Consider the following 26376-nt stretch of genomic DNA (forward strand, 5'->3'; position numbering starts at 1 on the left):
TTAACCGGAGAGAGAGATAACTACAGCGTGTACGCGCGCGCCAACAGCATGAGTCATCATCAACCCCCCCCCCCCCCCCCCCCCTTCGACAACTCTGAGACGGCGGTCGAAGGTACGAGAAAAGACGCGAAGCTTCCCAAGCTTTGGCCATGCTACGAGATCACGACACCGATAAGAATGTTCGAGAACGCCTGTGGAACCAGAGGGTGGAATCCAGGGATTCAGGAATTCAGGAATTCAGAGAGTTCAGTCCGCACCGGTGAAGTGATGTAACGTGAAGACCGAGCGTCTGCGGAAGAAGGGGATTCCCCGGCAAGCTAGTCGACGGGTTCATCGAGCGTCTGCATTTCCGGAAGAAGTTCCTTCTTCGAGATTTGCCCAGAGCCACGCCGAGATCGTCTGACTCCAAGACCAACCAGCACGGTGAATACGATTGGACACTTAGTGTTCCTATTTATTTTGTACTTTACGTGTTGGACTCTTAGTGCTTGTCGTTAATCATTTTCTTGTGTTTGTTAATACCCATCTGATTTGTATTGTGTTGTGTCTAGCCTAAGTGTGCAAGGGTGTGTGTAACTGCCTTGTGTGAAGAATATATTTTGTTGTGTTTTTGACAACTCTGGGCTCTGACTCGGTCTTTGGACAGCAACCGGCGTTCGCTGGCGCACCAGAGGGCCCACTCTTAATTGTCCTTGCTTTCGTGGGATTATTTTCGGAAGCTGATAAGTCGGCTTTGGAATTTAGTCCGGCGTCTGCGCCTCGTTCACCGGGGTCTGTGACATGGTGTCACGCTGCTTTTCTTGAAGATATACCTGTGCACATGGCACAGAAAACACGCTGGCATTTACAGTCAAAAACGGGAGACCGTCTAATGGGAAAAAAAAAAAAAAAATGGACCGTGCATCTGTTTTCTTCCACTCGTGTTAGCCTCGTCCACGCCTTTACTGCGCAATCCCTGCTTGACTGCTAGTATATTTGAGGTCGAACACTTTTTATTGCGACAAGAATTATACCGAGACTCCTGGCGCGTTGTAGCCGCCGCGCTGTAAGGAGAATGAGCGACCCGCGCGCCATATGTGCTCCGATTGTCAGTGCAAGAATGTGAAGGTCAGGCGAGAAGGATGGTGGCTTTATGTGCGCTGTCTTCCCTAGCATCCAATGTCCGTCACGTGATGAGCCCGCGCTGCCTCAAGGCCAATGGGCACATACCAAGTGGCGCATGCCCAGTGGCCTAATTTGTCTACACTAAAATTTACACTCTTAGGTGTGCATAAGAGTGTATAAATCGGTCTATAACTCGCGCCCTTACACTCTTAAGGGTGCAAATTAGTTTATATACAGTGTACTCGGCAATGTGGCAGCAGCCAGCACTCGCAAAGTGATGGGAAGCGGGAAAAATTTAGCTTCGCTTTAAAAACGCTACGCTGTAGATGTTGAGTGCGCTAAGTTACAAAACTCGCCCTTAGATCCGCGTGGAACTTTATTAAAGCTCGGTGATCACTTGTCTATTCGCTCCGCTGCCCTCTACATTCTAGAATCAAGGTGGCTTCGTGGAGGAACGATTTACAAACGCGCGGTTTATATATTAAGAACGCTTAGGCCTGTCCATTCAGGATGCCCACGAAGAAAAATTGATAAAAAAAAAAAAGGTGCCGCAGTTCAGTGCATTCTCGAGATCTGACGGACTGCTTGGTGGGCTTTAACAACGTTAAGAAAATATCTGATACAATTGACTGTGCGAAACTGCATGCCTGCGTTATATGTTCGTGATGATTTTAAAGACAGTAGCACCTATCTATTGAAAATTCCTCCCCATTCGCCGTTTCTTTTCTATTCCTTCTCCGTTTCTAAGATGCATCAAATCTGTCTTACGCTGGTAAAGCAAACCGGAAATTTCCGTTGCTTTTCTATAACAATTTGTCTACCTAAATGTGTTTTCTCGAAGCGGTTGCCACGATAGGTGTGTGAACTGGAAAGCAACTTGGCTCTTTTAGACACGAACACGTCATCACGTGCCTTCCCACCAGGGTGTCAATGGCAGGCGCAGGCGAGTCATAATACCCATTGTCGAGCTGTCAAAGGATATATATCTGAGGCGGCTCGTCGACAACTCGAGAAGACTGTCAACAATCCACCCTGGCAGTGCGCCATGCAATCGGGAGTCCGAAGGCACATCGGCGACAAAACAGAGTCGTGAAGCGACGAAAATGATTGCATGCTCGACGCATGTATATGTACGTGCATGCAACGACCTTTAATGTTGTATATATGATCTTTGTAAATGTGTCCATGGATGGGGCCGCGGCAGAATTTCTTACGAAGACTGTTCTGAGCACCAAAAACGCTACACACTGCTTACACTGCATTTGCCTTCCTTTTTCAACTCTACTTGGTGGCACAATGGCCATAGGTGTCTGCTACTGAGCACGAGGTTTGCGGCTTGATTCCCAGGAGCGGCAGCCACATTCCCATAGGGGCGGGGCGACATGGGATGTGGCCTGGAAAATTGACTTCGCGACAATCCTTCAAGCGCGAACGAGGATGATGCAGGACGGCGGTAATTGAAAAGCTTGGCAGCTTCGCCGAAAGGCCGAAGCACTAATTGACAGCTATATCGATGGGGGCGAAATGCGAAAACAGCCGTGTACTTTGATTTAGGTGCACGTTCAAGAATCCCGGGAGGTCCAAATTATTCCGGAGGCGTGCCTCATAAGATTGTCGTTTTGGCACGTAAAACCCCATAATTTAATTTTGAGGGGAGATTCCTGAAGCATCTGAAAGATAACGGGCCCCGCGTGCGACCAAATTTGTGAAAACAGCGCAACGATGCGACATAAGAAACGTGCAGGTAGTGGCGATTATTATCAAAATGTTTACAATTTTTGGTATATAGCCGCTCAGCTGGGGAAAAAAAGGGGAAACAACAGAACAGAAGACTTTTAAGAATGAAACACTATGTCAAATCCCCATGATTTGCGCACACAACTCATGGCCTCATATATATATATATATATATACTTAGTGACGTCACACGCTTTTATATATAAAAGGGAGACCCATATAGCAACTCATTGAGTTCATTCTAAGACTGCTATGGGTAGACCACGGAAATTAGACACCAGAAGAACAGCGTGAATGCAATGCTCAACCATGTGTGCTGTTTGATACAGCTTCGCTGGACATTCACGTTCGCAGGGCGGGATGGCAGCCATTTTTTTTTTTTTTTTTTTTTGCGGTGGTAGGAGTGCACTACTTGTGAGAAAGCGTGAGGCGAACTGTGTCCTATGTCTTTATTGAGCCTTCGTTCGAACGAACAGACCACCATGCCATAGAGCTTCTCACTGTATTACTAGTGTTATATTATTATATTACTGGTGTTATAGTGAGAAACTCTATGCCACCAGCCGTATCGCTGCTGCCGAGTTGCCCGGATGTTCTCTCTCGCACGCTTTAATTCTCGCTTTAATTCTCGCTTTAATTCTTTCTCCTCAGGACCTAAATAAAGTTCGTACTCACTCACTCTCTCTCGCACGCCACCCGGATCGATCATTCGAAAAAAAAAAAAAAAAAAAACTGGCGCTGAGCCGTGCTCCCTCAAGGGCTGCAGAAGATAGCGCCCACCTTTCTTTTCTCAAATGAACCACTTAGTATGCGAAAAAAAAAAAAAGTAAGGTATCCTAGCCACTAGACCACGCCTCAGACGGCACGATCATGCGAATGCTCAACTTCGTCGTCGTCATCGTCAATCTGGCGGTGACGGCTCGCCATAAACTCCAACACCATATGTATATGACGCACGTCGAGGTTTGTTGCAGTGATAACTGAAGGCAATTGCATGTTGAGGAACTTAAGGTTCCTTAACGTATACGGTATACCGTATACGTTAAGGAACTTCAGGTGGTCGTAATAAATCTCAGTCCCCTCTATAATTGTCATCTCCTCCAGTCACGGTCTACGCAACTTACGAGTACACCAGTGGCAAGAAAAAAAAAAAAAAAAAACTGTAGACATTCTGTTGCGGTTAAATTGACACGGCTTCTAAATCGCTCATTATGTTTCAAAACTGTTTTTATACGGCGGTCCACCACTACGGCGTACCTCATAATCATATCGTGGTTTCGCCATGTAAAACCACAGAATTTATATTAAATTTATTTACTTTTTTTGACGTAGTCACAACCAAAGTTTACACGGCTGGAGTGCACTTTTGTTAACGCTATCACGGATGTAGCCACGTCAAGAGCACTCTTCTTCTTCTTTTTTTTTTTTTTAACAAACCAATATTACGTGTTGTGGGCAGGGTGTATGGACTTGTCCTGCTTTACAACAGCGACCTTGGCTATTATGCCACATTCAGCTACATTATTACTGGCCTAAGGGTCACGTGCACGTGCACGTGGCCATCGCAAGCCGTAACCATTGTAAGCCGTTTGGTAAGCCAGAAAGAAACGAAAAACCCAGAGGCGAGTGTCGACGCCACCTTGAAGTTCCCGCACCAGCTCAACGTGACGTGGTGGATTTTGACAGCGTCTCCTAGGTCTCGGTTAATTCTTTAGTGGTGAATATTGACTATATTGTGTGCTAAATGAGCCCAAGATTGAACATGGCAAGTTTCGCGAACTTTTATTGAGCCAACGTGGCCCAAATACGAAAAGTTCCTTTAGAAGTCGTGACGTCACACTTAAGTGCTGACGTTGGGCTTTCCGCGCGAAATTAAAGAAAAAAAAAACTTTGAGCTTCATTTTCTCTTAATAATTGACCTATTGCAGTGTAATTAACGACAGCAGACAGACAAAGAACTTTTATTCAGGTCCCGAGGAACTGCGTTGGGACGCCCCCTTTCAGGGGGAGTCGGTAGCAGTCGTGGGCCGCTCCCATGCAGTTTTTTCGAAGAATACTTTATCAGTCTAAGTTGATTTATTGTTTTTTATTCAAGTGCCCTAAATGCCCATAGGGAATTACATAGTGGTGTTACAATAAATCAATAATAGTGACAGCAGACGCATTTAAACAGGTATATATATATATATATATATATATATATATATATATATATATATATACATACATACATACATACATACATACATACATACATACATACATACATACATACATACATACATACATACATACATATAAAAGAGCAGTACAAGGTGCTCACCTAAAACAAAGCCTTTGCTTTAGCGTCCCTTTAAGGTGAGTTAGCTCGTCCTACATCTCTGTAATAAAATTGCGTGCATTTTTGTTTTAATGCTGCGTGCTCGATACTTTACTGAAAGGAACGTCTTGGGAAGCTTTGAAGCACCAGACGCTAATAGTAATGATATTACATTTTCGACGTGTCATTTCTTTGCATTTTAAAGTGCCGACAGTAATTGTTTGTCTCGTTTTAATTTCTTTGTTGGATATAGCTGTCGACTGAGTGATTACGCTATGGGCCACCAATTCCTGCGAGCTCAAATATTTGATTACATTACCTTTTAGTTAGAACAGTTCAAAACGTGCGCCTAGTGCGACGCGGCTTTCTTGTGTGCGGCGTGATTGGGCAGCGCAGAGCCAAGTGATGCTAGCTCACCCACCGGATGTTTCAGTCATACCTTCGCTGCCTACACCTTTAAAGTTATAAGTTTAATTAGAGCGAACTTAGCGTATTTCAGCTAGTCCGCAACGCGTTCGGGTGTTGGTTTCTTAAGACCACCGGTAAAATCTTCATCCGCCAAAAGCAGGGCCTTCGAGATTGAGGCTTGACGCATTCTGCAGCAGCGGTACGCCACAATCTCAGAGGCCACAAAACTAGATACATACGATTGAAGTTGCACAGCGCTTAATAAAGTATGAGTCCTGCACATAGCTTCCTGACCCGCTTCACATTTGTGAGCAGCCATGGGTCAATGCATACACGTTTTCCTTCCTTTCGACATTAAGTCCCATTGTTTTCTGCCATTCCGAGGGAGCCCCTTCGTCGGGATGTTCAGGCATATATTATCATTTATATGCTGCGTTTTGTGCTTAAATTGTGTGATATAATGTTCCCCGCGAGTTATACGCGTATTTCATTCCGTTGTTCACGTATGTTACGTGCCGTTCCGCCCACTGTCTATGACACAAATTTCATTTATCGAGAAAAGCCCGTACGGCCTGTGGTTTGCTAAATCCGCAGAACAAGCGAGAAGACATAGTAGTGATTTTATTGAAGAAAGTGACGCTTATTTCTGCTGCCCAATAGGGAGCACGGCGCAGCGTCAGGGGAAGGGGAAAAAGGAGATAAAGATGTTGAAAGGAAGGGAAGAGAAAGAGAAGCAGCAAGAGTCTCATGCAATCCCTGCGAAGCATAGAGTTGCATAGAGTTGTTCTAGCTGCGAGGCCCTCAAATGTTACTGCGGCTCCCCTGGTAAGAAGGCTTTGCCTTCGGGATGCCGGCTGCGCCTACATGAAAACTTTTCCGTATAACATGAGAGAGAGAGAGAGAGAGAGAGAGAGAGAAATTGTGGTTGTGAAGAGGAAGAAACGCATACATAAGAGATAAGACATGAAGAGAGAGAGTTCAGTGCAATTCAGTGGTTGTGAAGAGGAGCGGTGCTTTGCAAAGTTGTCGCTCCTCTCTCGCGCGTGCAGTAGTTCCAAGGAGCCATCTACATGGTAGGAGGCGCTGCGCGCGCTGAGACGAAAACATAAACAGTGGAAAGCGAAAGTGAGCGTCAGTTTTTGTTGCTGTCAACTCTGCGCCTACCCAGCTTCGTCGCCGCACTGCCCGTAGTAGAGGTCCGTGCGCGCTTTGCGGAGTACTTTCTTTATATAACAAGCAGATCGTAACAGAACGAACTGAATGCAATGAGGCGAATAATTTCGGTAACTGTCGCCGCGCTGTGCGCCCTGCTGGCGCTCAGTTCCGCGGCTCTCGTCGGAGCTCCGATGAAGCACGACCCGAAGGACTTTGAAAACTATCTCGACGAGGCTCACTTTGTGGCGGCGTCGCAGGTGGATGGCCGTGAATTCTACGACACCGTCGTCGAAATCCTCGAAGCCGAAACTCAGGTGAGCGCCGTAGTTGGATTGATCGCGAGGAATCGGGCCTCGGTAGCGGCGCTGACTGCGCCGCTGATTGCTCATGCACTTGCACGTGATTCGCGCATCGCGCAATCCTTTTGGATTGCACTCAAGCGGACGACGATGACAAAGAAAAAGGCGCAGTCATCGCTGAACGAGACAACGCTGGCGAAAAACTTGAGCTCTAAAGAAATTGCCTTCGGCGTGGTTGAGCTTTCCCTAGCTGCTCGCGCATGACGCGTTGAATGCTCGCGTGCATACAACTAAAAATAATAATAATAATAATAAAATAATAATAAGTGCAAGTACTTGCAACGTTAATTTAGTAAACTTGATCAGTGTCAGCGAGCCTGCATGATGCGCGCACGCGTTCCTTTGTGAGGTTTGTGACGGATTCTAGCTACCTAACATATTTTAAGGTGCTCGAATTCCGTTACAAGCCCTGTAAGAACAGTCATACACGTTTACTCAGAACAAACTTAATGTGCGTTATGCATTACAAAAAAAAAAAAAAAAAGCATCACATATGCATGCATGGTCTTCACATTCTTCATACGAAAAATAGAGCTCTGTCTTATCTGTGAAAGGTGCAGCGCATGTTCGCTTTGACGGCAATGGTGCCTATGGCGTATGATTAGACAAGGCTTTCGTGATAACTGACTCAAGAGACACGCGTGATGTTGAAAGCCACTGCAGAGCTCTATGCGTGGCTATATGCCAGAAATAACTCGAGCTAGCAACAGCGTGCTTTGTGCGTCTTTTTCATTGTACGTAGTTGCTGCGCGCAGTATGCCTCGATCCCACAACACTTGCATATATAGTTTTAAATATTTTTTTTTTCATTACTTCGATTTTGAAAAAAGCCTTTGTTGAACTGTTATTGCAAGTGTTTGTGCTTTTGATTGCTGCGTCATTTTCCATACCTCTTTTTGAGGCATATAACAGTGTGACTTGAATGAAATAAATAAATTATGACTGGTTTGTAGAGGACTGGTTGTCTGTGATGACCAGACTGGCGGAGGACGATACGCCGAAGAGCAGAGATCAGCTCGTCTCACTGGGAGTTTATTAACCAAAGATGAAGTTATCAGCTCATGACCAGTGCTCCACCTTTCGCCATTCTTGTAATTTTTCCTTGCCGATAGGAAGTAGAAACAATGTGTGCTTCTACATGGTGCTATGGAGGATTGAAATTGTCTGACAAGTCAAAAAAAGTTTGCTGTCATCATTCTTCATGTTCATGGCAACTCGGAAGTTGGGAGAGCAATACTTAATGCAAAAAGCTTGTTTTAGTTGGAACTTCAGAGATATTTCGAACGTCTTAAGGGAAAAAAAGAAATAAGCAGGTGGCATGTTTTTGAGCATTTGAGCATGTTCCCATGTGAATTTTCTGGGTGTAGTTTTCAATGCAGTAAAATTGCAGTTGAAGATCAGTGCCTTTCCTGTGCTGTGGGGGGGGGGGGGGGGGGGGGGGGGGTCCTGTTTTCACTGTTCTTCTACGGTAGATCCTTTATTTCTCTCCTGAAGTGCTTGGATGCTTCAGAGAGTGAGCAGGGAATGCTGGTAAGCAACAAAACAAGCAATAGCAGTCGCCACATCTACGAATGCACACATATATGCCAAACAGCTCAGGGCGTGTGTCACACAACCCAGTGAAAATTTGCATGGTTGTGAAAGTGAGACATGTTTTGGGTGTAGTACACGAAGGGTGGCACCCCGTATGTCATCATTCCTGTATGGCTCCCATAAGATATTTCCTGCCCGTCTGGTTGATTTACTGGAGCGACGCCACACCCGAGAGTTTCCTGCTTCGTGTCGCGCAGGCTTATTATCATGCCAGTTTTTATTATTTTAGTTTTCTCTCTCAGCCCCTCACTTTCTTTTTGGTGTTGTTGCTGGTTTCTGGATTAGGCACATGCGCCTTCCTTTCCACATGAGTTTTTTTGCATGAGCTATGGTTTCATTTTTTTTTCTTCACTTGTGCATATCAAATAGTGCAGTGGCATCCTAACACACCACACCCACCATATGCAGAAATGCGTCAACTACAACTGCATGCAAGGGCAGCTTTTCCCTTTTCTTTTATCAACTTACTTTCAATTGGGATGTCTGCTCAAATATCAGTTTTATAATTTACTTATTTTTTTTGTAAAGGCGAGGTAGACCAGAGCATACGACGGAAGGTGCAGGAGGCGTTTGCTGGGTCGTCTGCTGAGATGCGTCCTGAGGCATTGTTGAAGGGAAGGTACAGGATCGAAGCTCCAGGATTTTTTAGAGCTTAGCACTCTCCACCACTTGTAAAGGCGTTTATTGCACACTAGCGTTAGGGCAGATCATTGGATCAGTTCAGGGAACCCCGAGCATGAGCGGCGTAGTCCGAGCGATGCGCTGGAGAGACTGACCCACTAGACAGCGCTGGTGAGGATGCCCCAATGTATCGTCCCTCTTCTTCGCTACTATTTATTTATCTGAACATACTGGAAATCCATGCAGGCCTTAGTTAGGTGTAGATATGTAGAAACAGTGAGCACTTCTGCATGCAACAAAATGGCAGCAAAATAAATGCACGATGCATGAGATGTCCATACTCAGTCAGTATCTAAATTCCATTCACAAATGAACCTATTTCTGGCCATTGATCAAAGATGAAATAGCCAACAAATTCCAAGAGAAAATTCAATGCCCAGTGCAGCGTTTTTTCTGCCAATAGCAGGACAATAATTCTTGCTGGATTGTACCTTTGCCAGCATTATTCCAGAGTCTTTTTTGCAGTTCTTTCTTCTGTTTCTTTTTTATGGTGATGATAGTAATAGCAAGATAAAGAGCAGCTTTATTCTATTCAATAATGTGTTGAAGTGACACGAGGTGTTGCCATTAACACTGAGAGATATGCTGTATTTAAAGAAATGCTGGACAGGTTTACCTGGCTGATGGCCTGGCATGGTACTGAAGGTACTGGGTGATAATTATTGGTATACACAGTGGTCACACATACAGCACATACATCCGTAGACATGCACACATGCACTCGAACTGTTCATGAAGACTCATTAAGACCTGCAGTTTTCAAATATATCAGAAGTACTCATGTTGCACGCAATGCGCAAGCTGAGTTCCTTCGTGGGCCAAGGATGTCCGACAGGTTCAAGCTCGAGTTGCGGTACAGATGTCACTGCAGCCTTCAGAGATTGTCTGTCTGACAACCATCGGCTGCACTCACTTAAAAAGTACTGCAAGTCCTCAGAATCATATCAACACTAAACACACTGGCAAGTCTAATAGCCAAAGCTTCTAGTTTAAATCAGTTGGTGCAAACCACGTTGAGGCTGATGTGGTGAAGGCCTGGTCTTGCTGACTGAGGCCTCACAGCATGTTAAACTTTCAAGATGGGATCAATTTTATGACAAGTTTTGTATTGAAGGTTTGCATCTCGCGACACAATGATGTGGATGCCAAACGACAGTACTACCACGCCAATCCAAATCTTCAAGTACTGCTGGATACATCTCTACTAATACTGGTGCTCTATTATAAAAACCCTACTCTTTAGAGCTATAGCTCTATAGGCACAGAAATGTAAAGAATGGAAGTTGGTTTGTCATGGCCTGCAAACAGCACCAGAGAACATGAAGGACATGCAAGGAGCCTTGTGATCCTCATGTCTAAATTGTGATTCGCAGTGATGTCTCCTTGCACTGTGGGGAATACCCCAATACACCCCATACAATGTGGGACTGTCCGGGAAGTCAACACGCACTTCATTCTATACTTAGGACACTACCAAAATGACCACACGCACTCAAGGAGTGGTGGGCTGACCCAGCACCACCTAATGTGGCCCCGTTAGGGGAGCTTACGGCGGCGCTTGGGCTCACCGTACCACAAGCAGCGGACCAAGCCCAATCAAGAGTCCACCGACGTTGCACCTTCACACCCGTTTCCCGCAGCCTCTCGCCCTCACCGTATTACGCGCAGTAGCCCTGGACAGGGGGCTGAAATGAAATACATGTTTCTCTTCCTCTCCCTCTCCTTGCTTATCCTTCATGTTGTCTGGCAGTGGCACCATTTGCAAGTGGATGAAAAAACTCTACCTAGGCAAGAGCGGGAGATGAAAGAAAAGAAATGCAGGGGGGGTTGACCAGAAGAAAAAATTTGGTTTGCTACCCTGCACTGGGGTGTGGGGGATGTAGGAAGGTAAGAAGACAATAGAGGGAGAGAAACGGAGCACATGCACACAGTCACTGCTATTCACAGCACAGGATAACAGTTAGCACATGTCAGTACAAGAGTTTCTCGTGCAGTTTTGTTGTCCATAAGAACTGCAGCAATGCATTCATAGCACTCTCTGCCTAGGAGAGCTCCCATCTAATAACATGGGGGCGGAAACATGGTGTCACTAAGAATAGCTGCATCAGAGTCAGCTCTGTGATAAAGTACTTACTAAGGCTGTGCCCTGTGTGTTTTGTGTCCTGTTTCAGCTCACTCGTATATTGTCTTATACAGTATAAGTACATTGAGAATATGAGTATACTTGGTATACCTTTACGAGTATATTGTCCTATCAACATACTCAGCAGATATTACTCCTGCACACATTTTGTTTTACAGAAGAACGTCTACAAGCTTCTTTCCATACAAATTTTTAAAAACATATGCACCACGAACACCGTCTCTTTAAACGTATTCGGCGTAACCTCTGCTGCAAAGATCAAACAATTCGTCTAGATCAACGTCTCTGGAACATCCCATGGCTTTGGAGATGCAGCTGTGTCATGGTTTAATTAAATGTAAGCCTAACAGTAAGTACAGCATGTATACTAAACATGGACCATGGTGGTGGTGATAATTACTGTAATATTAAAGTGGTGTTCGAGCAGGGTTCATATAATAGCAACTAGGCTCCTGCTTTGGCAGCAAGAGCCTGGTGCAATATTTTCTCCTGCGCCCCCATCTCTCCTCCCCTACCACCAAGGAGTGCCAAATGCCCTCCTGCAAATGGAGAATCATGTTCTGCCCACCCAGCAGAAAAATCCTGGCGCTCTCGGAGAAAGAAAAACTGGGTCCTTGGCCTTAGCACTGTTTGGCTGGTATAACATAAACTATTCCAATCTGTTTTTTATTCCAAATCGGCCATTAGTCCTCCGTGATAGGTCAAAATGGCTCGGTCTCTGCCCGTTTGGGCATGGCACCCAGCCATATGGGCTGGATCCAAACCATTTTGACCAGTCTCGGAGGGCTATTGGCAGATTTGGAATAAAAACAGATTGGGGATAGTTTTACATTTAACCGGCCTTAGATGCATTTAACCATTTAACCGGCCTTGGTCAAAAGACCGACGGCTCTTCTTGAAAAACGACTGCACTGTGTAGTATTCGAACGCTTGTGACTGTAGGTGGATATTCTTCTGCGAGTGTATTTACTCTGGTTACCTCTTTATTTTTTATTTCTTGTTTTTCATTTTTTTTTCTTATCTATCTTTCCCCTCCCCAAGTGTAGGGTAGCCAGCCGGGCATGTCCTTGGTTAACCTCCCTGCCGTTCGCTCTTTGGTTACCCCTCTCTCTGGTGTTGCCACCTCTAATTCTTCTACTGCTGAGTTTAAGGCTGCAGGTTCGGTTCCAGGTTAAGGTGACCACATTCTCATGGAGGACAGATGGCAAGAACGCTCGTTTACTTACATTTCAGAGCTCCCTTAAGAAGCCCCGGTGGCCTAAATAAATTTGTAGCCCTCCCCCCACTAAGTTTGTGTGTTGCACTGGTGTGTTAAACCCCATAATCTAATCTAAACTTCTTTGTTGAAGCGTCGTTCTGTATCGCATAATTATTGCATCTGTCAAGCTCAAATGCGATTCCCTTCTGTCTTTTTCATCGCCCGCAGGTTGTCTCTGGACTCATAATCAGGCTCAAGATGAAGATGACGGAATCGGTCTGTAAAGTGTCGAAAGGAAACTACACCAGGGAGCTCTGCTCTCCCAAGAAAGGGAAGGTAAGATGCAACATGGCCTTTTCCTGGATTTTGCTGGATTTTGCTTACACGTGGGTTGCCTTGGGGCATAGTGGGCAAATACAATTTTGATACAAAAGTGTGGAGGCCCATTTGATGCAGCTACTGCAATGACGACCAGTGAAATGCATTGTCTATGAGCCATCACTCGTAGCCGTCGGGTTAATCAGTTCCTAACATCCCTGAATGAATTTGAAGAACTATATTTTTACCACAGCTTGGTCAATAGCTTGACTCGGGATCTTACTTAAATTCCCAATATAGTTTTGATTCCTCACTCTAATCATAACACACATTACAATTGTATTCTTTGTGTATGCTGTGTATATTGTGCATTTATGTGTATGTGTGTGATTCAGTTTTTATTTCATTGACATTGGAGCATCATGATGATATTCTTTTGTACTAGTTTGCCAGCGGAACTGAATAATGTCACGGATTGCAAGTACTTGGTGCAGCATTTTCTTCAAAGTGCCTCAGCCTTTATTCATTCTTCATGAAGGGACTACAAATACAAAAATCACATCGTCTATGTGTTGCACTCTTTAACTCTTCAGTGTGCTAAACTATGAATTTGAGGATTCCTTTTTTTCTGCTTCCTGTATTTTTCCTGGCTTTTCTTCTTTTAAATACTGAAATGTCTTACTGCCCATAGAATTATAAAAGATTGCAGGTTTAATTCTTGGCCATGTTGGCCATGTTCCAATGCAAGTGGAATGCAAGACCATTAGATTACTGTGCTGTGTTTGCACTGAAAAGAACCCCAGGTAGCTGAAATTATAATACAGAAACATCTTTGTGTGGTACATCTCGAAAACCCCATGTTTTGCTCTGGCATGGTAAATGCAATCAATCAGTCAGTCAGTCAATCAATTAGTCTTGCATTGCATGTACTCAACTGCCATTGTTTTTCTGCAGCCAGTGAAGATCTGTGAAGCTGAAATCTACAGCAGAGCATGGGAGAACTATCGGAACGTCAACTCATTCACATGCGAAGCGGTATGCATACTTTTCTTTGCCGAGTCGTTCTTTGTTATTTTTACTTGAGTCATTCTTTTTAAGCGAAGCTTTATAGGCTCACAAGTGTCGGCGGTGGTGGTGGTGGCGGCGGCGGTGTCACGCTGAAAAGTGGGCCGATCCTGGCGATAGTGCAGAAAAGGTCCAAGCTAAATGGAACATACCAGGGACAAAAAAGAGAAAGAGACAGAAAGGAAGAAAGAGAGAGGCAGCAAGAAAGAAAGAAATAAAGATAGGAGAGAGCGAGAAAAACAAAGAGAGAAGGAAAGAAAGAAAGAAAGAGAGAGAAACACAGAAAATCACCACGAAGGTCAGACACACACACAACAAGCTTTGCTTACCCCCATTTTCTCGACAGGGGAAGGGCTGGTGATTTTTTCTTCCGAAATTTCATAGCCCCATAATTGGTTATGCAGCTCTTATCTGCATGCGTATTTGTATTCAGTACCAGTATAATTCAGGTACCAGTATAATTCATACTCTGACTCAATTTTTCTGAATTCAGCATTGTGATTTCCTAAACCTAAGTTGGCAGTCACGGGAGCATGGTGAAACGTCATTGACACATCTCTAAAAAGCAAATGCAAGAAAAACATGTCTGAAAAGATCCAATATGTACAAATCACGATCTGAATTGGGCATTTTTACTGTTCTTCACTGGGAATATATAAACTGGGAACGACTTCATGAAGATTCTGCTATATCCATAGTATCTTGCCCCCTCGTTTTTTTGCATTGACATTTTAGGAAGCTTTATGCATTTATCACCAATAACATGTGCGAGATTAGAAAATGTGTCACTGTTGTTATTGTTGTGTTCTAAAAGTATGATTCCCGCTCTAAAATCCTTTTCATCTATCAACAAACTCGCATTGCAACTTAGTCTGCAGGAGGGAGTGGGTCCTTTTACCTGTCCCCCCTTTTTTTTTTTTTTTTTCATAAACAGTGCTGCTGCTGAAGCAGCTTTTACTGCAGTCCTCTGAATGCAATTGACTGCCTGCTTTAGCTGTTGGTACACTTGACAAATGAAGCTTTTGGAGCAGCTCTTAAAATTTATTTTTGCTTTCGTTGCTCCAGATGTGACTGATGTTTCTCCTTCATATGCATATGAATGCTGTTTACGTTGGAATAGCATCCTTGTATTGCTGCACGATGCTGTTGCCCTGTTATTCAAGTTCCTACGCTGCTTAACGTTTTACATTGAAAGTATGCATTGCTATTCTTCTGTATTACTTTTTCTGTTCTCTTTATTTTCTTCATTTGGCCGCACAGTGTTCTGTGTTTATTGCTGTAGGGTGTTCATTCTATTGCGCGTGCAACTGACGCCTCCGCTTACTGTAATGCTTGAATGGTGCTGGTGGTAAGGGCATAAATAAATAAGCAAGTGAAATTCCAAACTCTAGTGCTTGCACCTATAAGTAACATTTGTCACGAGTGAGCCAGTTCTTGCGCTGAAATTGGTAGCTAGTAATTGAAGGCATTGCTTAATGACCCTGCGTTTTCTCTGACAAAGTAAAATTTGCTGCTTTTTTTCACTCCAGGCTATGTCGATCGTCACACGGATATCGGGTGTTCTAGATCCCAAGGTGCGTGTTGCATAGCTGCCAACTATTACAATTTTATCATAAAATACCCTGTTTCTAGAGCTTGTTTGTGATTGTCATATTGACACTACTAAATTTATGATTCTTTATTTGCATCCAGCTTAGGTCAAAACTTATTTTGGGAAAGTACAAATATACAGTCGCCTACTGATTTTTCAAAGCCTGATTTTGTGGCCCTAGCAGCGCCACCTATTACACCAGATCAGTGTATAATGGCAACTAAAATCTTAGCTGCCATTGTGTGAATATTTTATGAAAAACTTCATGAATGTCTCTGTTGTCTGGGGCACAGATCATTCTTACTACAATATATAGCATAATGGCTCTTCACAACTTCTCTAGTCTGCTAATTATTCTTCAATAAACAGTCAACATCATGACTGCAATTCTTAATGTTTTTAACTATGTCATAGTGCAATTTGTGATTACTTTATTGTGTTTTGTGATAAGTTTTTGTAAGCAATCATGTTGCTGCTTGCTGTTCTGATTGATATCCATGGCAACCAATGAAGGTTATGTATTCTACAATTGCATGAGACCTTCTTCTGCTGGAATTAATTGCCTTCAAGTATGAAACATTGATAGGCTGCAGATTTGTATTGCCCGCACTGCAGAAGATTTCAGCTTTTTTATATATGTGGCTAGCACACAATAGTTTAGGAAACAGATGCCTCCAAAGGCAAGTGTGCATCTGTGCATAACCTTGTTTCATCACATCTGCTCCCTCTGGATTTTCCTGCGGAAGCTTGCAGTAATTGATATCCTCAGAATCGATCGGTGAAAGATACAGCAGTCAAGAATTGTCCTCTGAATCACTTCATTTGGTTAATTTGTGGTAGTTATAATTTGTACATAATTCGATATTCTGTTTAATTCATACAAATCTCAAAATTTTGGCTTGCCCAGCGCACTTTGGAACCGTCTAATTTTAACAAGGCCATAAGTTAATTTAAAGCTCTCGTGCTTCTGATGGCATAGCAATATGGCCAAAATGACTTGATTGGAAGGAAGTCGTGGTGCATGAGTAGTTATCAAATGATACAGTCAAAGCTCGTTATAACATTGTCACATTTGACACGAAAATACTGTCATTATTCCGATATTCACTCATATCATAGAGAAACATTTGACTTGCTTTACACCTGGTAATTTGTTATATTTGTGTTCTGTATAAGAAGGATCGACTGATTTATACTCTGCTGCCACTATGAGATGGCGCCACATCTAGAAATGTGACCAGGTTGTCAGTCCGTTCATATACCTGATTGGGGTTGTAAATTTGTTTTAGGAACACAAAAGTGTGCATATCTGTTTCTATAATTATGTATTCGTATAATACTGTTTTCATCCATATCGTGTTCAACTTCAGATAGTTAACATTTCCGATATTTCAAACAAGCATTTGTGTGCAGAATTCTTGGCATTTGAATTTACGTGGGTCAACTGCGATTGTGCATTATTAGGTGGGCACCTACGAATGTGGTTATTTTTTTTTTTTCTCCAGGACCTAACTTTCGCCTACCTGTCGAAACACCTGAAGCTTTCACAAGAAAGGTCCCTCTTCAGCGTCTTCGCCCGCACGTACAACAAAACGTACAAGGACAAAGAAGGTTGGAAGGAACTTGATTTCATACTTTAAAGGAGTGTTGACATGGGTGTTTTCGGCTCTTAATTTACTTTGCATTAGACTGGAACCTGAAAACGATTGATAAAGTATTGGCAAGTCTCAGAATGCCCCAATTTAATAAAATAATTTAATAAAATAGCTTTTCTGCAGCCACTTTCGGTTTCATTTCCTTGGAAGTGACTGTGCCATGACCTCGGGATGCAGAAGGTAGTTGCGTAGCCACGGGAAATTGCGAGCGTTTGACACTCCCTTCGGCTTGCTCGGTCATCTGTTATTCTGCTACATCGGGCCTCACAGCGTGTAGAAGCATAGAGGCCACCGAGCGAGCAGGAGCGAGCGAGTGCTGAAACGTCGTGTTGTCCTGCTCTCATGGGACCACCTTTTGCGTTGTGACGTTAGAACACAGTTACCTCCTGGGAAATGAAATGGAAACTGGCTGTAGAAAAGCTATTGTATTAAATTATTTAGGCAACCTGAGACTTGCCAGTAGCTTTTGTAGGATTTAGAGGTCTAAAACGCTCATTTAACGCAAGAAAGTGAGTCAAAAATATTATGCCCATACACCTGCAGTATAGATGTTGTATAAAAGCGGCCAAGGAAACTGTGATAACACAGTCGTGACAGGCGCCGGTTGCTGCTAGCTGTTTTGAAACAGCCGTAACAGTTGTAAGATGTCCCCATTTTTAAAAAAATCTTGCTGGAGGTACTGCTTAGTTATGATATGCAAGTGCACCTAATTACCGTCATGTTAATTGGTGTGTAACAACGAGCACAGAAAAGCATAAGGTATTTCGAGAAGCTGAAGAAAAAAGGCATGTAATAATTAATGAAATTGTAAATTTACAGAAAAATAAAAATGGATTGTAGCATATATGGCAGGTCTGTCAGCAACTCGCACTGTTATTTTGGAAAATAAAAGTGCACAATCATTGCATTTTACCGGTACTGACATATGGGGCAGAAACTTCGCGGGTAATAAAGAAACTTGAAAAAGAAGCTATGAACCACGCAGAAAGCTGTGGAACAAAAGAGACGGGAAGACAGTGCTTTGAATTAGAGAGCAAATGGGGTAACGGGTAGTATTAGGAAGAAATGGAGCTGGACAAGTCGTGAAATGTGCAGAGTAGATAACCAATGGTCTGTTCGAGGTACTTGGTATTCTTGGTATCTATGCCATTTGGGAAGGGAAACTCAGTCGAAAGCAACAGGAGGTAGGTGGTGTGATGAAATGAGAAAATTTCCAGGCAAGGGGAATCGCCTGACAAGGGTAATTGGAGATCTCTGGGAGAGGCCTTTGGCCTGCAGTGGACATAAATTAGACTTGTGATGATGATGTTCTTAATGTCTATGAACGACTGACTGTGTCTCACCCATTGCTTCTTCTTTTTCTTTTCGTCTCCAGAGCATGAAGCTCGGTTCATGATCTTCAAGAACAACTTGAAGAGAATTGCGCTTTTCAACAGACTCGAAGAGGGAACTGCACATTACGGCCTCACGGAGTTCTCTGACTTGTCACGTAAGACATCTGAAATTTTTTTTACCCCTTTAGTACCTGAAATAAAGTTCATTGCCTGCCTGCCTACCTTTAGTACCTGGTCATTATATCTTTATGGCGGTAAAATCTTTCTCAGTGTTCACTCTCTTCTGAAGGATTGGCGTACAGTGCTTCGGCATGTTTCCCCATAGCAGTGACGAAGAAGTGATCATTAGCGAAAAAGGAGAAAAACAAAATGGTCGCTGTTCAGTTTGCTTTCTCTTTAGGCGTCTATAGCAAGTATTGGAACACACCCATTATCAACCTGTCTTCATAATTTTGAAGCTATCTCACTGAACTGCATAGATGCATAAAAAGATGCCAGCACCACCAACCACAAGTCACCAGCTGCAAACCGTACAATGGTACATTTGCCAGAGGGAAAAATTTGCATGCACCGTAAACTAAATGTGTTGCCTTTAACAGTGGACTGCACTGTAGAACCACACATGCAGCCGTGTCTCGTGTTTGTCTCGTGGTACTACTCGTGTTGTCTGTTGTCGTCTTTTTCTCTGCTTGGTGCTGTACACCTGGGCAGCTTCTGCTGGGTTTGCAAGTGGAAGTTCTGAATGCGAGACATTTGTACTGCAGCGAGCGAGTTTGAGCGCCACTACCTTGGCTTGAAAAAGGATCTTGCCGAGCACAAAGCAGAGGTCAAGCCAATCAAAGTTGGACCTGTGAACGAACCACTGCCGGATCTCTTCGACTGGAGAACCAAGGGAGCTGTGACGGAAGTGAAGAACCAGGTAAGCACGGTGAAGTTGATTTAGTACGTAAATTTTTAAGGCGTGCTCAGGGACAGTAGTCACAGGAGGCCCAGAAGTCATCAGAAAATTGGAAATCGGTTTGTGTGAAAAGAATAAGGTGAACTGAGGGGCTGAATTTTTTTCTTAGTTGCAATCATATAAAACAAACAGACAACAAAGTGAGGGAAAGCATAGGGGAAATTTGGCAAGCACTTCCAAGTTATGAATGGCAGCTTACTGATGTTATTTAAAAGAACGGTACATATACTCGCTGTATTCTGTTGCAGTCTAATCCCCACATAACAAGTACCAGTTGATTGAAAATTTTATCATAAAGAAATTTTCTTTATTCCCCATCAGTGTCCCTTGGAACTTTGGGAATCATAATTATCACCACGACAATGTCCACGTCAGGGCACATTTTCACTTTGACTAAGTTTTCGTAAAGTGAGCTTCAACCCTGCCACCTCTAAAGAGAAAAGTAATTTTTGAGAGCTTTCCCTGTGAGTCCTGATGCTAACGTAAGTTTGACTACTGAATAAAATGCAAATATCAGCTGTCTTTGTACGTCCTCAAAAATAGTGTCGGAGACAGCCATGCAACAGGCTATCAGTCAGTGCCAGCATCATTGCTGCTGTCATCACAACATGGACTTCAGAGTAAGCTCATCATAGCAGCCTTGTGAGATACCTGGTAGCTGTCAGGGCACTGTTGTCAATAAGGGCATAGTAACCCTGCCCGAGGTGAAGGGTTTAGGGATAGTAAAGAACAGCTGTAACGATCATAAGAACAGCTGTAGTCACGGTAAAGAACAGCTGTAGCAAAGATCATAGACGGCTGAAGCATTGGTGGTGAGAAAGCATGGAACATCAAGAAAAGATCTTAGGACAATTGATTTCTTTAAAATCAAGGATTTGTTAACACGAACCGTTGTCTTAAAGACCGAAAATAGGTGCAGAAGAAAGGTAAATGTGATGAGCGTGAGGGTGTCCATCGCCACCCTGTTTCAAAGGGAACACTCGTAACATCCATCCATGAATTCAGCAGCACTTGCCTCGTATGCTGCTTCGCGCCAACGTGTCGCCTCTGTGTATTGTGAAACCATCAGAGAAGCGCAACGCTCAGCCTTGCTGTCTTTTTCTGTGCTCCGCCCTTCGGATGAAATTGCCAATTTTTCTTCATTTACATTCAGGGCGCATGTGGCTCCTGCTGGGCTTTCTCGGTGACTGGAAACGTGGAAGGCCAGTGGTTCCTGTCACGCAACAAACTGCTCTCACTGTCGGAACAGGGTAAGATTTTACCCAGGCCTTTGAATCGTACCATCCCATCAGAAAGTTCAAAGGGCCTTCTCTGAATTGTGTCCCAGTTCAATGTGGCTCATTAATTTTGCTTGCGTGTGTGTGCTTGTTTAATGAGATACAGTTGACTTCTGTTAGTTCAACCTCAACAGGACTGATGGAATTGATCTAGTTATCTGACAGGACATATTAAAATAAGACGCAGAGATAGCGCCTGAATACATGGCTGCTTTTGGAAGCTTTCGGGTCAAATTTGGGGGGGGGGGGGGGGAGCATGCCCTATATAGTTAAACCTCGATATAATGAACTTCAATATAACAAAATTCTCAATATAACAAGGTATTTAACTTTTCTTAACTTCTCGTCCATGAAACACAATGTATTAAGAATCTCAATATAACTCAGTATGTTTACACAGGACTTCAAGTACAACTGAAATTTGGCTGCCGACGTAAAGGAATACCGAGACAATAAATGGAAACTTCTGCGGTTGCAGGATGGTCAAATGGTTGAATTACTAACGGCTGCTTGCAAATGCCCCTCTGAAATTTCAAGACCTGAAGGGACTGCCAAAGCAGAGCAGCGTCATGTTCAGTATAAAGTTGCAAGCGTGATAAGATCCTATCGCGTCTTGCATGCTGTATTCTTTGGGTAGAGTGTACTGTAGTGCGAAAGTGTGCCTGCGTAAACGGAGAAGGATGGTGGCTTGATAAATGTTATCTTCCCGCGTGAGCAAGCGGAAAGGAGGGGTGAGGGGAACAAGCTTGCAGTAATGGCATTCAAGTGCACGCGAGGCAGGGGGGTGGGGGGCACGCTGGTGCGCGTCTGCTTTTCTAGCGCCACCCTGGCTGTGTACGGCTGTCTGCATGGCTGAGTGCATACGCAGCCTGCGAACCCTGTTTTAGAGGTAATGTGCCACGTGTGCAAAGAGTGGCCGTGCTGAAATAGCATGGCAGCATGTACATGCACTGTCTTCCAGCACATTTAAGGCCCATTCACACTTGCGACTAGGTGAGGTCGCGCGACCAAGTTGGTCGCAAAGTAACCAGTCGCAAGTAGTCGCAAATGGTCACTTTTCTCGAAATGCGACCATTTCGGGCCAGTCGCTCACTGCTCGATTTTTCAGTCGCGCGACCGCAGTCGCAGAACAGCTTAACCAAACAGATGCGAAGGAACAGGACGTCCGTATACGCTGACGCTTATTTTAGGTGGCGATGACATTTCAAGCAGACGTGAACGGCATATCGTGATACATTTCGGTTTAGCGACTCGTTGGCTGCATTTGTGAGTGTGAACATCGTTCGTCTTGAGTAGTTTTCTGGTCGCCAGTCGCAATTGGTCGCGCGACCTCACCTAGTCGCAAGTGTGAATGGGCCCTTAGTGTACTGGAGGTTGTGTAATCTAGAGTTTGAAGCGAGAGGCAGATAAAGCATTCGCTCCCTGCTGCCGGCGCTCTTCACGATAGCGTCGTCCCACTGCGGATGACACTATCAGCTGCTGAGGCAGAGTTGGTGCGAAAGCGCGGCTTAATTCATACCGCCGATGTGACATCGCGCCATGGCATGAAACTGTATCCTCCGTCACCGACTCTCACATTCAACAAGATTAGTTTTTTTTCTTATTAAAGTTCGCATTTTTCGATTGCCTAATAATTTGGAAAATTTTGCGGCCCCTTCCGTCTAAGAAAAATCCGTCAGTGACTGTACTTATTTGCATAAAAGGCCGAATTTCAATACGAACAAATTTCAATATAACGAAACAAATTGCCGATTTAACCCGGAAAATTTTGCTGCCCCTTCCGTCTAAGAAAAATCCGTCAGTGACTGTACTTATTTGCATAAAAGGTCAAATTTCAATACGAACAAATTTCAATATAACGAAACAAATTGCCAATTTAACCAACTTTGTTATATCGAGGTTCAACTATAATTATTCATTGTGAGCTGCTGTTTACGCTTCCAAATCTGGCAAAGGCGGACTGTAAATCAATATTTTTGGCAAGAAGTAATGTGACTGATGCATTTACTGTCCCTTAGCAACGCGAAAACAGACACTGCAGCCATTGGTATTGGCAGGTGTTTGCATGCTGACTAATCAAGTCCAAGTTATCCTGTAAATGTCAATTTCAGGATTTAAATAAGAAACGTTTTGGCCCATATAAATGTGTGGGTGCTAGCAAGGCTGTGCGGTTGGGATCGAATTGACCAAAGTCAAATTAATGGAAGTCTGCTGTATTTGTACGTCAAAGGCCTGCCCTCGTGTAAGGCGCATGCCCCTCAAGTTTCATATTTCAAAATTTCGACAGTAACTTAGTTATGCAGATTCAATGTACATGTTGGAATCTATGTAAAAAAGTTAATTAAATGCTATACAACTAACGGCGATGCATACCGTTGTTTACTTTAATCTTAGTCAACCTGTAATCTCATGCAATGTTTATATTCATCCACCACAAAGACCGCAGCTTTATCCTCATGCAAGTCTTACGTTTATGCGCTACACCACTAACAAGCAGTGCCAAAATGTAAACATCAAATCAGGCAGATAAACAGTGTGAGGCATTCACGCAGCGATGTCAGGAGAACGAAGGCGATGTGTCATGCATGTTTAAGGAAGAGTGGCGATGAGAAGGTGTATGCACAGAGAAGCATAACACGTATCTGGCTACCAGGGTTGCCATATTTTTTTGGCGCATGTCGCTAAACTGAGGTAAAAGAGTAGCTAAATTTCCCCTAAATTTTGCCTTCAATCTCGCGAAAAATTGTCGCTGAAACTTTTGAGTGTGTGCTCCAAAGCAGGCTTAGCCCTGTGATGGTGACACTTGAAAAGTAAATGGAAAATTGCATAAAATTTTGTCTAGTGGACCATCAGTTACATTCTGTTCTGTCACAACAGAACGTAATAACTGAAGGTAAAACTGACAGAAAAGATGTCAAGCTTCACTCTGTGTGACGGATCTTTTTAAAAAGCACCGCATTGTCTTTCCAAACGCTTAGAAAACCATTAATTACTGGTGATTGAATTACTATGGTTCAGTTTTGCACATGTTTTACATATGTGCAGGCCATAAGATTCTTGTTTTAATTTTAGTGCGGTACTGGTTATAGTGCGGATATTCGCGACTCCAGTGACTTACGTTATAAGCGGTCTACACTGTACTTGAAAAACTCCTGCGGAAAGGTGCTGCAAGAAAAAAATATAAGTGCTTCCCTTTGTCAGGCACTTTCCGACATCTGACCAGATGCAATATTTTTCAATGCCGGTAGTGTCCCCACAAATGACCATGAAGGGTTAAAGCTGGAGGTTTTTTTTGTTGTTGAAAAATTATGGGTGTGCACTAGAAGTTGCAAACTGATGAATAAATATCTTATTTTTTGTCTGACTTTCTCCCTGCTTCAGTGTTATCACTCTTCTGCCATCTTTTTTTCCAGCATTTTGAACACCGAACTTGCCAATTCCATCATACAGCTGTCATCTCATGATTGTTTCTTTCTTGATTATATTTTTGTTTGTTTCATTGCAGAGCTTGTTGACTGTGATCATGGAGACAGTGGATGCAAAGGTGGTTACATGGGTCAAGCCATGAAGGCCATTATTGAAATGGGTATGATTATTGCTGCAACACTTTTGTATTTAGAAAAAAGAATTTTATATGCAGTACATTGGGTGCCTTGATTCCACTGATAGTCCAATGTACATTTTACAGTGTGAATGGCCAGAAAATATTTGTTGACGCACAGTAGCTACTACGCAAGGCTCACTTCTGACAACAGTTTTTACTGCAGTAGCTGTTACAGATTCTTTCAGCTTTCAATAGGTCTGTAAGCCACTGCACAGAACTAGCTATTTTACACAGCCTTCAAAGTTGCTTTGGATATCAATGTGGAAATTGCCTAAGCAATTCTTCAACACTTGTAACAGTAGTAAAGCACTAGCAGTAGCAAATAAGAATTCTGTTATGGGCATATTTTTTAATATCAGCAGTATTATTATTGTTCCAAAAGTGGACCAAAAGGTGCTCTACCAGATGACTCTAAGGAAATAGCAACTAAAGGCAATTTTAGTGGAAGTCGTGTCTATCCAGTAAACAGTTGAACTATGTTTAAGTGAACCAAAAAAGCTCACTAACTATACTGCATACATACATTTGTGTAAAACCTGAAAAAAAAAAAAATATATATATATATATGGACCCACTCTTCATTACAATATATATACGTATGTGGGGCCATTAACTGCTAAAGTTGTCTTTCCACCTCGTTTCACGCTATGCATAAGGTTGCCATAACAGCTAATACCAATCAGAGTGTCAATCACAGTGACAAGTAATAGCAATTAGCCATAAAAAAGGCTGTTTCAAAAGCCAACCACAGGAGCAACTACTGCTGTTTTATTTTTTTCGGTGTTACCAAGTATTTACTCGATTGTAACGTGAGTTTTTTTCCAGATTTTTGCTACTTGAAGTCGATCCTCACATTACAATTGAATACCGAAATTCAAGTTGTCTAAAAAGTGCAATGATGCACTCAATTCTAATCAACTAGTGAAATGCGCGAGTTAAAGCACGCGAGGGACGTGGAAGAGAGGGGGTGCGGCTTCCACTCTGCGTACTTGTACTGTACTTTGCGCGGCTGCGGGCTGTCACGCGAATGGTATTTTGAAAGTGATCTCCACACGGCTTTAACCTTTGTATGCGCTGTGCTTTCGCCGCTCAGTTTCCGTTGAATGGTTAGACCGCACAAACCTTCGCTCGCTGCTGTCGCCACGCTTGCTCAAGCCAGCATTTTGACAGTGGTTATCTGTGGTCATCAAGTGTGATCTATTCATGATTGCTTGTGCGCGCTGACACCATGCTTGTTAATAGTTAGTAAGCGAATGTGTCCAATTTTATGCAGCTGATAAAACTACTATCCTTACTCCGTATGGCTCTCTACTAATTTGCTATAGCAATTGATGCTTCACCCGAAATTGCAACTTTTTCATGCATCCGGTGGTCTCGCGTTACTTTAGTGATTTTCTTCATTTTTTTTTTTGCTGGACGCAACAAAAAGTCACCCCTCGCGTTACAATTGCGGTTTTATTTTTTTATTGATGGACGCAATGAAAAGTCACCCCTCGCGTTACAATCGAGTAAATATGGTAGTAATAGAGTTTCTCACAGTATTACCTAGAGGGAAATCTGGCGCCACCGTTTAAGTGACTTTCCTAATGGGCGCTGTGCCATCATGGGAAGGACGGTATATTGATACGTGAGGCTTGTGTTGGCTAGTGTTGAGCGAGGCTTCACCTAAAACGTGGATATGGCTGCACAGATAAAGCTTTCTTAAAATAAAATTTTCATAAAATGTTTTCATTCACCCGTAATACATCTCTCAATGAAGATTACTTGCCTGCAGTGCATGCTCAAGTCAAGAAAAGCAAGAACAGACGACAAACTGTCGCAAAGCGAGCGCAGACCCTGTCATCTATCCTACAGCTTTAGTGGCCTGCCTATACTT

At 43.3% G+C, this 26376-nt stretch overlaps 1 protein-coding gene across 1 annotated transcript in view; it reads left to right on the forward strand.

Annotated features, from left to right (window-relative positions):
• The first annotated feature begins 6679 nt into the window (after nt 1–6679).
• LOC119457640 (cathepsin L-like) overlaps nt 6680–26376 on the forward strand; it is a 36300-nt gene continuing 16603 nt past the window's right edge. Inside the window, exons 1-9 of the mRNA XM_037719272.2 lie at nt 6680–7038; nt 12927–13034; nt 13971–14051; nt 15611–15655; nt 17178–17283; nt 18703–18816; nt 19426–19580; nt 20773–20869; nt 24402–24482. Coding sequence (XP_037575200.1) covers nt 6835–7038; nt 12927–13034; nt 13971–14051; nt 15611–15655; nt 17178–17283; nt 18703–18816; nt 19426–19580; nt 20773–20869; nt 24402–24482 — 991 coding nt within the window. The 5' untranslated portion in view covers nt 6680–6834. The remainder of the gene's footprint in view (nt 7039–12926; nt 13035–13970; nt 14052–15610; nt 15656–17177; nt 17284–18702; nt 18817–19425; nt 19581–20772; nt 20870–24401; nt 24483–26376) is intronic.

Source organism: Dermacentor silvarum, chromosome 7, assembly GCF_013339745.2.
Source record: "Dermacentor silvarum isolate Dsil-2018 chromosome 7, BIME_Dsil_1.4, whole genome shotgun sequence".
In the NCBI taxonomy this organism is placed as follows: Eukaryota; Metazoa; Arthropoda; class Arachnida; order Ixodida; family Ixodidae; genus Dermacentor; species Dermacentor silvarum.